The sequence below is a fragment of the Siniperca chuatsi genome, linkage group LG24, assembly GCF_020085105.1.
Source record: "Siniperca chuatsi isolate FFG_IHB_CAS linkage group LG24, ASM2008510v1, whole genome shotgun sequence".
NCBI classification, from domain to species: Eukaryota; Metazoa; Chordata; class Actinopteri; order Centrarchiformes; family Sinipercidae; genus Siniperca; species Siniperca chuatsi.
This window is the reverse complement of record NC_058065.1, coordinates 5,864,087-5,876,640: the sequence shown is the minus strand read 5'-3', so window position 1 is coordinate 5,876,640 and position 12,554 is coordinate 5,864,087. Positions and strand designations below refer to the sequence as shown.

The following is a 12,554-nucleotide window of genomic DNA, read 5'->3' as shown; positions in this document are numbered from 1 at the left end:
GTTTAAGCTATGAAGAAGACAGAGCCACTAATCACTTAAGTCAATACACAGGGCAACAATTGTTTCAACTGAAGTTTAAGACTTCAAAAATGTCTCAAAAAGCACTTTGAGAGACTTCGAGTGCTCCCTAAATTTGTCAATTAGAGGACACTGATGGAAGAAAATGTCCTTGCACTCCTATGAGGACAGCAAGGTTAAGTGAGAAAGAAAGAAATGTGTGAGTGTATGCACACAAGAGAAAAAGACCACAGGCGCATGAAGCTGGGAAACAGCTTTACAAATCTGGACCTTGCTGATGTTACTACAATGCATATCTGGCCTCAAAGACGCCTGTGTGCTGCCGGCGGTCTGAACAAGATGAAAGGCTGTAATCCTCAGCTGAAGTATGTGGTGAGGCCTGTTCTGTCGATGAGGAGGTGGATAGGGTTCAGCCTCCTGCAAACCCACCAACGCCCCAAGGATCTGCCGTCTCGCTTGGGCGAGAGCCATGCATTTTACAACTTTAATTGGATAAGTTGACCGATCTAATGCAATAATTTGATCATGCTAAGCTCCAAAGAGATCTAATGCACTCCCAAAGTATATTTGTGTGCCCTCTGAAGTAAATGACTTAGCCTAATCCATCCATTAGAGGTCACTTTACAGCCCAGGAGTCCAGACTCCAAAATATCTCAAAGGAGCAGTCAGTGGGTAAATAAATCAATCCATGAAACCTTCAGGCAGTGGTGGAATTTGGTCTTTTGAAAGAGTCTGTGGGTATTATTCCTCAAGATTTTCTTTTTACAATAAGAAACACATAATTACAGCTTGTGGGGGGGATAACCCATAAAATTCTGAGGCTAAAGGAGGTTATCACGCCAAACGCGCGTCCCTTTCATGTATCTGTAATTAGCAAAAAGATGTTCACATCTTTGGAGTAGCATGGAGTAGCATCTTGTTGATCTTTACTATACTTGTCAGTGAGTAAGGAGTTAACTGCAAACATGATGATGAACTTCCTGAAGTAATTAGTTAAGGTGGTGACACTGCTGGTGCCCTGTGACGCAAGTCACTTGCTAGTTTGTCTCAGCGAAGATTCACTAAGTCTGTCTGGCTTGGGACACACTCATCTCCCGAGTCCTGTAAACGCCAGACACTCCAGCCCTGATTCATGTGCAAAGTCCAGGCCCCAGCTAAAATACATGTATCAGTTTTATGGAGCTTATGAGAGGAAGAGGTTAATCGAATGGGTTAATGAAGCCTTTTACTGACACTCCCTCAAGGTCGTTTTGTAGCAGATTGCAGTGCTGCATTCCCATGCACACTGGGCAAGACTACTTAAGCAATGATATGCGATGCCTGCCCCCCTGCACTGCCTCCTTCTCCACATATCATTCACCATAAGCCTTCGTGTTTCTTTTCTGGTGCATTCAAGGTTAAGTATAAAGCTAAGCAGCTGTCTACTGCACTTATCCTGAAAAAAATTATCTATACTTAACATAATGGATCTAACCATTTCCTGCAGATATAGTGTTGTAATAAACAATTTTTGTTGTTGCCAGCTGGGATGTAGTGGTTTCACAACATGGATATGCAGTGTTTTATAGGACTTGTGACAAGTATTCTTGGCATTTGGATTGAGTGGGGTATTATCTGCATTCCTAGAAGAATTTAGCTGTGTTTAAGAGCTGAGTCTTTTTCAGTTGGGTTTTGCATAATGGCTAATTACCACTGTTGTTTGTCTAAGTGAGTTCTCAGACTCTAATTTGAATGCCTGTAAGAAAACCACTTTAATTATGCATTGGTTCAGAATATTGCATTTTTTTAATCTGATTTCAGTCACTCTGGCATAGTTGTACATTTCATTAAATGAAGGTTCACATTCAAGTCTATTAACTTTAGTCGAGTTCCCCTCCATTGTGCAATGAAAATACTTTTTTTATCAAGATGAGCTTTGGGAGAATGTGCTAGGACTCCTTTTGTGCTCATGAAAGCGTGCAGTTATTTTGACTAATATGTGTGCTGCACAGTGCTTCGGAAAACATCCTCACATTAAGATAAGAAGAGCGATAGATCCTGTGTGGTTTTGGCTGGTGGAAGTCACAGTGGTTGCATCCATGCTATTTACCTCCAGCTCAGGGCTCTTTGGAAAACATCGTCTCATCTCTCTGAGGAAACAGGAAGGGGTGAAAATTTGTGAAATTCACAACATTTCAGACTTAAGAGGGTGTGTCCTATGAGTCTGTTGATGAAGTGATGATTTATAAAATCTGATGTTTCTTTAAGTAAATGAAACAAATACACCACTGGAGTAAGATAACATGCAGTGCCAATGGATTGCATTAGGAATCTCACTGGGTGGTGGATTTTAGTTGTTTTAAGACTGTGTTGTTAAAAGTATTGCATTTAAACATATTAAACTATTAACACATTAATTTTGAGACATCTTAGGTATTGTATACATCTATTAGGCAGTACACTGCATTTTACATTGTGTGTGCTACCAAGTGTGATTTGGGGGGGATCTGCTTGGTTGCTTTATGGCACAAAACAAGAATTCTATGACCATACTTACATACATACATACTTTTTTGAGAACACACAAATGTCAGCCTCTATTGAGGAGGGTTTTATGACTCTCTTATTAAACATATTGCAGTTAAACATCAATAAACTACTACCACCTCAAGTTTTAGATAACATAACTATTATAAACAAATGTCAGCATCTGTCGGTCAGTACACTGCATTTTACATTCAACCCTGCTTGGTTGCTTTACGGCACTGAATAGCAGGATTGAAGTGTTTTCTTTATTAGCAGTGAAATGAGTAAATGCTAATGGCAAATTTTAAAGCAAGGACCTCCTTGTGACAGGAAACAACAGGCTTTTGTGATTGCTGAAATGTGGTGTTAGTTTTTAAAAGTACTATAACTAACAGCACCACTGGTGTACGATAGAGGACACCACTGAAATTAGCCATGGTATAATAGTCCCACTTCTTTACCATAATCACACAAGGAATGTTAAAGTAATTTGTTAAGATTTACTGAAGATTAATTAAAGATTAACTCCATCAGTGTTAATCCTGCTCATTCCAGTCAAGATGACTTTAAGCATTTCCTGAGTTGCACGAAGAGGAAAATCTCGCCTGCTGATGATGTCTCGCTGGACCACCATATACTGTTCCGCCCCCATCCCCCTGCTTAATGAAACATGACGGAGGTGCATTATTGCTTTCATTGTATTACACACTTCATCTTGCCACACAGAAGTTAAATGACACTCACTAACACACACACAATGTCTGGAGGGGCTCTAGCAGCATGACCCATCATGTGATTTGCATCTGTCTGGGCGTTTGCCTTTTTGAGCTGCTTAGATCCTGAGCGAGCTTGTGTTGGGTAAACAAACACGCTGCTCGGCATTTCCTTTGCTTGTCTTGATGCAGAACCCCACCCCCCCCTTCCCAAAAAGAGTCTAGCCATGTTGAAGGCTAAATATCTCCTGGATGGATTGTAACCACCCATAGTACCTCTGATGTGTTTCCAAATGATTTTACATCCGTTACTTTTCCTCAGTTGTATCAGACATAAAATAGCTGTTCTCAGAAGCATGTCTAAGCTTAAACACCGCATACATGCTAATCGTCTTTGGGGTGCTGTAGAGACGGGCAGGAAACAAAGTATTTCTTCTTCTTCTCCTGTGTGATTAAAGTCTGTCTCGGAACACACACCTAGATGGCGGACTGGTTGGGTAATGAGCTCTAGTGACGCATCCTGGCCTCCCCCGGCCGCTTCTGGTCACTCATCTGTGATCGAGGTGCAGGGGCTTAATGTCATAGAAGTGTTGTTGACGGCTGGAGCCCTGGACATTCCACTGACAGGATGTTTGTACCTTCATATACGCAGAGTAACAAAGTACATTTAGTCTCACTTGAGTAAACTTTACCTGGGTATTTCCCTTTTTATTACATTTTAGAGGGAACTATTGTAATTTTCACTCCACTGTATTTATCTGATGGCTGGAAATGAAGGTTTTACATTCAAAACATATGATAAGCTCATAAAATATGATGAATTGCAACAGATTAAAATATCCAAGAGCATGAAGCGGATGAATTGAGCTCCATCTGGATCAGCTACAACATCGACATGCTGCCTACATGTTAGTGCATCAATAATTTAACACTGTTAAAGGGGAAATTCTTCAGAATTAGTATTTTTAGGCCATCTTTAGACCAAAGATAGCCCTTTGATGAAATATGAATCATGCAGTCCAGTTTGAATAATACATCCATTAGGCTTATCTGACAACAAAATACAACACTTTATAATGCTATGAAGAAGAATTTTGTGGAAAGTTTTTGCAACATTATCATCATTTTTTCATTAATTTTGTTGCAGGGCAGACTTTAGATTCATTCTATTTCATTTTAGTGTTCTACCTGAATTGTACCCTTCCCAATATTTGATTGGCCAATCCAGGGCATTGGTGAATGTCGTTGCATTGTGTTGTGGAAAAAGTTGAGCTAAGTTAAACTTCCGGATTACCTAAATTTTTTGCCAGATCCCTCTGGATCAGTACCCCCACAAAACACAGCCTTACGTACACTCAACCCTAAGTACATTTTGTTGACAATACTTCTACTTCTACTTTTACTGCTAAAACCTACCACATAAGCTCCCCAAAATGCAATGTACATACTGTAAAGTATGTACTTGTAATAGTATTTTTATATTGCTGAATTGCTACTTTCACAGCTAATAAGTTTTTTCACCACTGCACACATACTACCACAACCACTAGCATCCCTTTAACCCAGGCCACTCTACACCGCAGTTCAAAGGTGCTTACACTCACACGTTTCCTTTGTGTTCACACGAACATACACTCAAACACGCACAACCACGAGCATCCCTTTCCCTCAGACCACCCTGCACCCCATTACACATCCATATCGACCCACCGTCCCTCCAGCCACTGTCCCAGCACCGTCCTGTCTCCCTCCCTACACCCCCCCCTCCTCCCTGTGGAATGCTAACCTAGCCTGAGTGTGTGTGTGTGTGTGTGTGTGACAGTGGTGGAGCCAGGCTGGCTGTGTGGGCGGCCGAGTGTTTCCAAACAGTGGAATCTGTCACTGACACCCCTGGCAGAGCAATAAGCAGGGCCTTAATGAGCTCAGCAGATCACTCAGCACACAGAGCCGACACACACACACACACACACACTCATGCACATGCTTATAGGCACATGAATATTACAAATACAGACACACCATCACATATATACACATAATTATGGTTGTGAGAACCTATATACACCCCTATATGGTCAGTAACATGTGCACATACTGTATGAACACACACACACCCCTAGACTCTCATTATGGTACTTTAAATGGAAGAAAACGAAGCTAAGCAAACAAACATGGCCTGTTTCCTGACTAGAACAAAGAGGGGGGACATCAAACGCCATTGCTACCGAACTCTGTAGACAAGAGCCATCGCTCAACGATTCGCTGCTCGCTCTTGATGAAGTTAGAATAGAACACTGCTTTCAATATTTCTTGATTATGCCGCATATGTATGTGTTAGTGCTGACTCAGCCGTTCATTTGTCTTTTTTACCCAAATGGGACAATAGTGTCTAATTGGTGACCACCTGCTCTTAGAATCAAATCACACTTGCTCTATATTCAGATTTCCCTGCGAGACAGCTGTGCTTATGACAAACACAATTACCCCTCTGTGTGACATTTTGGCCATATACGCAATAATCAGGCATCATGAATCTTTCTGAGTTTTATGATGACAAATGGGAAAGTGGCAGCCAGCTTTATGAAACATCTGATAACAAGAACCTGACAGGGCATGTCAATTTTTTATGATCGCTGTTGGGTGATGCCAGATTTCCCAGCATGAAATGATCTACCTCCAAACCCTGCGAGTGACAACTCATCCCTGCATGTTTATCTCCAGTCTTGCTCCACCTTCTCTCAACTTGAAGCCTCTCCCCCCTTTGCTTTTCAGCAAACAAATTTTCTCACATGGTTAGTGTCATTGTTAATTTAGGACATTAGTGACAGTGAATGTGGGGCAAAGTGGCAGCGATGGCCACGGCTCTAAGTCAGCCCTGTCCTTTCTTTCCCCTCTTTAACTGAGCTCCTGTCACCAGGACCCTTTTAATTCCCCCTTTCACCCCTCCGGTGCCCGCCCCTCTCGCACAGGTCCTATTGGGGAGCAGACAATGAGAGGTGCCCCCCCACCTCCTCTGCCTCTTCATCCCCCTTTCTCATCTCCCTCAGCCCTTGCAGGCGTCCTGCCTGGTTGAGGTTGTGGGCTCCAAGCTGCAGTTTGTCACAGCCATTCAGCTGAGACTGATTGTGATTGCGGCAGATGGGCTGGAGCTTGGTCCGTCACTCGGCCCAGGCAGACCCAAGCACTTCTCTCTCTTTCTCTCTCTGTCTTTTTTCTCTGGCTTTCAGATTCTGTTCTTTGCTTGATCTTGATTTCTTCCTCGGTTGACCCTATCTGTCCTTTGTCAGCGCCTTCTCCTTCTCTGCATTGGTTTCCAAAAGCTCTGTTTCCCTTGTCCAGATCAAAATGTGCAGCCAGTGTTTTCAGATTTATGCACTGGATACGTTGGCTTAGTGTGGACGGAGGGCCAAAACTGTAACAAAGTGACAGAGTGACAAAGATCCGCTTTTAAATTAGGGCCTCAGTATTCTTCTCACAAAGTGCTTGTCATATTATCTAACAGTGTCTGAAACCTCCTATCCTCACACCTTTCTGGCATCGGAATTGGGGGGGCTGAGTCTGACTCTTTCTTAACTTTCCGAAATGGACAATCCAACAGTCGCAGCCACTTTACCCAGTGATTGGCCAGGTGGAGCAGGATCTGAACTTTTCTTCACATAATGACTTCCATCACTTTTTGTGTGGACAGCCAAGTGCAACACCATGAATGCTTTCGCGCCCTCTCTATGACGGCAGGCTTTTTCCCCTGCCTTCGAAACAGGTACGACACATCATTTTACCAACAAGTTTACCAAGACCTTTATTGTGGAAGTACTCTCAGTCTTTCTTTTTGTTGTTTGTTTTTTTGCTCTTTTGATCTCTTCTTCAGTTGTCTCGATCTGTCCTTTTTGTCACCTTTTCTGTCTGTCTCTGTACTAGAAGAGCCCAGTTAGTGGAACATCACAAGCCGGCTGCCTCTTGTGCGTGTTCATGTCTCCTTGTTGGAGTTAAACCCCCCTCGACACTGTTGTCCCCCCAAAAACTCCTCCTCCTTCGCGCAAACCCCCACCCCAACCTCGCTTCTCCTCCCCTGAGGAAAGAATCACCTTCAGAGAGGCAACAGAGCAGCAGTCTCCCTGAACACATGTTCAACGTCCTGCAAGCCCGAGGTGGAGGGACGCAGAGAGCTAGAGAGAGACACAGTGACATACAGAATGAGAACGAGATAGAAGCAGAGACAGACTGAGGAGAGAAATATTCTGAGGAAAGATAAAGCCTGGAGGCAGGGTGGGCGGGGGGAGGCACACAGCACTGTGTGTGAAGAGGAGCGTGTGTGTTAGTGAGAGAAAGCATAGCGCAGAGGGAGAGAGTATGTAGCGTGAAGGAAGAGGAGAGAGAAGCAGCGTCGGGAGAGTCAACGCATGTTGCCAGATTGAGAGAGAGAGACAGAGGGTAGAGGACAGAAGCTACGAGGAGTAGGAGAAGGAAAGGGAAGCGAGGATTTTGAGTGCTTGGGGGAAAGAAGAAAAGAGGAGAGAGAAGGGGAGGAGAGGAGAGGAGAGGCGGTTTGGTCTTAGTCAAGTAGAGAGGCAGGCAGGGAGCAGTGTAGAGCCGGCAGTGCTGCATTGTGGATGTAAACTTTATCGTCTGTGGCATCAGTGGGTCGCAGCTGCAGAGCAGGAGGAAAGCGTGCTGGTGGATTAACATGTGTGTCCTCTGAATGCACCAGGATGCTGCATCTCCACCAGGGTAAGAAGCGGACAGTCGTCAGCATACACGACATAACAAAATTAGATTATTTCTTTTGCAACAGCAAGATTTTACTGTCTTGTTGATTGATGTACATTGTCCTTGTTTGGGGATTTGGGGTATCTATTCATATGTGCCATACTTCTCTGTTGTCAGAAGAATACATGCACACTCAGTGCTTGCTAGCACCTAACTCAAGAAGGTTTAATGATTCCCCCAGCTGGACTCAGCCGTCTTTACTTGAGCTGCAATTTTCCTAATAATCCCCAGAGGAGGGAACAGATTTCATATAGCAGCACTGTACACATGTGCAGGGGATGATGTCTGATTTGCACTGAGCCCGTTTAGCCAGTTGCAGAGGGATTCGCGTGTCCTGTTGCTAGTGGCAACAGCATGAGGCCGGGGTGCTGTGTAAACCACTTTGATTCTGATTGATAACAGAAGGAAACGGATACCCGTCGATAAGCAGAGGTAAAACAATCGAGCATTGCAAGGAATTTATATGTGCAGGAATGCACTTTTTTCTTCCCACTGCTCCTTTTCTTTCTTTATACTCTCTCTCTCAGGCAGATTAAGATTTTTTACCCGGCCCACTAATCCCACACTGAAATGACTGGTGTTGAACTGGATGTGGATACAGCTAAGTGGTTGAGAATATGGATTACAGGGATATAGCCTCGTTGTTATGATCAGCTTCTCTGCAGCTCCTTATTAATGTGGTGTGAAGTGCTGCAGTACTGGTGTCCATATGTCAAACTCATGGCAGGTCAGGGGTCTTTACTCATAGTCAGCCATGTTTACAGTACACAGAAAGAGGCTAGGATGCTTGCAACCAACACACCAAGGATGCCAAATGTAGGATTGTGGACACTGCTTTATATTTTTAGTTGGATTTGTTATCTCTAAAAACAGAACTGCAAGGGAACTTGAAAATGAGAGCATGGGAGAGTATGGGAGGTATCATCCCTCTCTTGCTGGTGTTGTCAAAGTGCCAGAGAGAAATGCCATTCTGTGTCTTTTTTTTTGTTTAAGCTGAGAGTTGCTTTTTTTTTGCCCTGGGAACTGGTATTTCCCAACACAAGAGCAAAAAATAGCATCTGCCTGTAGCGGATGCTTTATAACTGGAAACACCAATGGATGTTGGTAGTCTAAGTGAGGGACAAGAAGCAACAATAGTAAATAAGATGTAAGCAAAAGTACTATTTTTTAGTACTACTTTACATTACCTTATAGAGAAAGTTGATATTAAACTAATCTTTAACCTGAAATGCTTAGTTGCAAAGGCTACAGTTTAGCCATTTGGTCCAGTTTCTATTTAGACAGTGTCCATTTAAAGCCTTTATTGGGAGCAGAGCAGCAGCCGGTGATATCAACCCACCACCAGGGCAGTTGTGTTGCTGCACTGGGCAGTTTGAGCCTGCTGCCCTCTGAAACCTACCTGGGGATTACTGGATAAGAGGATTGCCAAGTGGAGGGATTTGATTTTATAGAATTAAAACTGTAATTCTCTCCATCTCAACCACGCTGCAGTGCAACCATTTCTCCACATTATTATTTTCCCCCTGCTGCCATGTTCTTGTTTGACCAATACGTTCCATTACTATATCATGTATCCTACATTTAAGTAGTTTTGGCTGAAGTCTCACATGGCCTACATGTTATTGTAGCAAATTCTCTCTGACGAGATGGATGTGAAAAGTACTGGGATATTTTGAATGCCAGTTGCTGTACCAGTTGGCATTACTAGAGTGATAATTGTTACCCTAAACACCAGCCCAAAATTAAGACCACTCCCGCAGATCATACTGACGTGTGCTTTTGTATTTCCTTTCACTCCTCCAACTCTTGTCCATCACTTTGCCCCTCACTCCTTTACATCCGATTTTCCCAACTTTTCCTCCTCCCCTTTCGTCTTTTCCCTGTATGTGGCGCTCTGTATTCAGTGACCCTCAGCTGGCATATTGGGTTCAGGTCAAACTGAATTACTGAGGAATGTTCCCCTGTTCAATGGCCGGCCCAGTGGGCCTCAGCATGGGACCACTTCCCCTTCATTGACAGCCAGGGGACTTTAATTTTGAAGGAGGGGAGGAGCTCCTTCCAGACAACTTTCCCATTAAATTCCCACTGTCTCTGCAGTGTTCATTGGTACCGTGGAGCTGTGAGCCAAAGCAGCTGGTTTAATGATGTGTACGTGTGAGGCACATCTCAGGATCTCGCCAGCCCCAGCCTTGTTGAGACGCTCTGCTTCTGTGACTGCAGGCCATCCAGCTCAATTAAGGGTGCTTTGAATGCATTCCTCCCCTTAGCCTGCTCTACATTTATCTTCCTCCACGAACAGCACGTGGGAACTCTAAAAACAGTCAAACCTGCAGAGCTCTCTTGGGCTGGTATGAACCTGTTTTTGCAAATACAGCATCTGAAGAAAACAAAATTGATCAATAAAGGATTGTGACATTTTGCCAGGGTGTGCACTTTTGATTAAAATAGCCAGAACACATTGCATTCCAGCTGAAGTTTCATGCTTTGTGTTTCACTGAATGTTAAGTTGGAAATCCAGAAAAATGGGACTATCGGATGTCTTTTCTCTATGTCTCCTGTTGGCTCGAGTTAGAGTAATGTCACTCAGGAAAAACATAAAGTTTAATGATCCGACACAATTTATAACCAATAAAAGGCTTTTATTTGCTAGCTATCAATGGCTTATTGCATGCACTGACTGTTTTGCCTGGAGACAAAGCTTTGTCCAGACACCCTTGCTGACTGTTAAGTGATGTCATTAGAGCTGGGGCATTTTTGTGGTTTCTAAATGGATGAACTCACTCCATGTGAGTTCACCAAGGTGCGAAGACTTGTGGGCTGTTTTTGCATTTACTGTTTTCCAGTCAGAACCGGCTTAAAATATTATTTCTCTTCGTATAATAGCAGTTTGAGTGTCTTGGCTTGCAAACATAAACTTTTGTTTTCCCTTTATAAAAGCTTTTGTATGTATCTGTCATATTCATGCCTTAAAAATCCAAAGTGTTTCAGTTCTTGGAAAAATAAATCCCCAAATTGGATTTGTTTTTTAGGTCATAGTCCTGCATGGCAACAGTTTACAAGATAATATGGTGTTGTCCTTGTTTACTAGACACGGCATTCCTGCTGACACACTTTCACAGTTGCATGCACATCGCAAGTTTTTAGATCAAAGCAGTCAAAACCCACTTTGTGAGCATTCCCTCTCGTTTCATATTTCTTTCCTTGTCACAGTGATGCTTTCAACGGAGCAAGCCATTTATGAGGTTGGAAAGGGGGTCAGTGTCGTATTTGAGGTTGTGCGGGGCGGGGAATGTCAACAAACTTCAGCTCCACACTATCTTGGCTGTAAATCATCGGATAATAGTGGGGGAAACATGCAGGACCTCGTCCAGTGGCTGGAGGTGTTGGCACAGCTGGAAAGGAAATGGATAGAGGCTGCTGAAGAAGCTCACCTTCATGCTGTAAAACTTTTTCCCAAACACCTCTTGTTGTATTTAGGTTATTTTAGCCATTTGGTGAAACTCTTTACTTAAAGTGAATTACAGTGAGTGCAGTAACTTTTAATTACTTTATTACTAGTATGCCAGAGTGCCAGAACCAGGATGCTATGGCAATATTCCTGTGACAACTGAAAGAACATAGAGGAGAGAACTACTGGGACCAAACATATGTATCCCTTTATCTCTATCTGTATACCTCTCAATCTGCAACCATCAGCAGGTAGAATTGTTGGGGCAATTTTCAGGTTGTCTATCAAGGGTCTGGAAGTTATAAGTCGAATGGAAATCTAGTGGTGCAACAAATGAAATTGAATGCCTGACTTCTTAGAAAGAACTGCAGCACAAATTCAGAATAGATAAATTTATGAGGGGACTTCTGCAACAGCTGCCCAGCAACTTGTGCTCACAAAGACACATGCACCCATGGGTGGGTAGCAGCAGAGATGGCAGACCTGTGGTGTTCCTATACCGTACCTTTGTTTCTATTGTATGTGAAGCAGCCATTTGTCTACCTCTGTAAAGGGCTACTGTTTGCCAGTCTCTCTGAAAACGATGTGTTGACAGCCGGTGTAAAACACTCCATAGCCTTTGCACAGTCTCCATGAGTCAGCAGAACCTTCTAGTATTACAGTACAGTAGTAAATGTGAGTCCCTGTTCCTCAATTACTTTGACCTAGGTCAGCCAGGGTGTGAAATACAGAACAATGGGTGAAACGTCTGACTTACCTAAAGTATGTGTCTGCCTTTTTACCACATGTCAAGGTGGCTGAATTAGCATATGATTTTTTTTTAAATATATATATACAACAGAACTTCAAGTAGTGACTTTCTCCCTGAGTCTTGGCAGGGTGGAGAAGCCTCTAAAACAGACTGCAGGATAAATTATTAAGAGCTTTGACTGCAGATTGAGTGGAAACTTAAGGGGTTTGTGTAGCCACTTAGCATGGAGAGTAGCAAGTTCAAATCAGTAAAGACTAGAACATGCTTTTCTATCTGCAAACTAACAAACATGCAAGAGTGTTGTCCGGAGACATTTGCATGGCCCTTTTCTGTTTTACTTGGTCAGATTTTG

General features: G+C 43.1%; 1 protein-coding gene across 7 annotated transcripts in view; it reads left to right on the top strand.

The window, feature by feature from the left end:
- The window catches only part of LOC122872414 (nck-associated protein 5-like), a 145,736-nt gene that overhangs the window by 55,739 nt on the left and 77,443 nt on the right, over nucleotides 1–12,554 (top strand). Inside the window, exon 1 of one of the 7 annotated variants that reach the window (XM_044188621.1) lies at nucleotides 7,336–7,964. The exons of the other annotated variants lie outside the window; for them this stretch is intronic. Coding sequence (XP_044044556.1) covers nucleotides 7,936–7,964 — 29 coding nt within the window. The 5' untranslated portion in view covers nucleotides 7,336–7,935. Of the gene's footprint in view, nucleotides 1–7,335; nucleotides 7,965–12,554 lie in introns of those variants that run through there. 7 annotated transcript variants of the gene reach the window in all.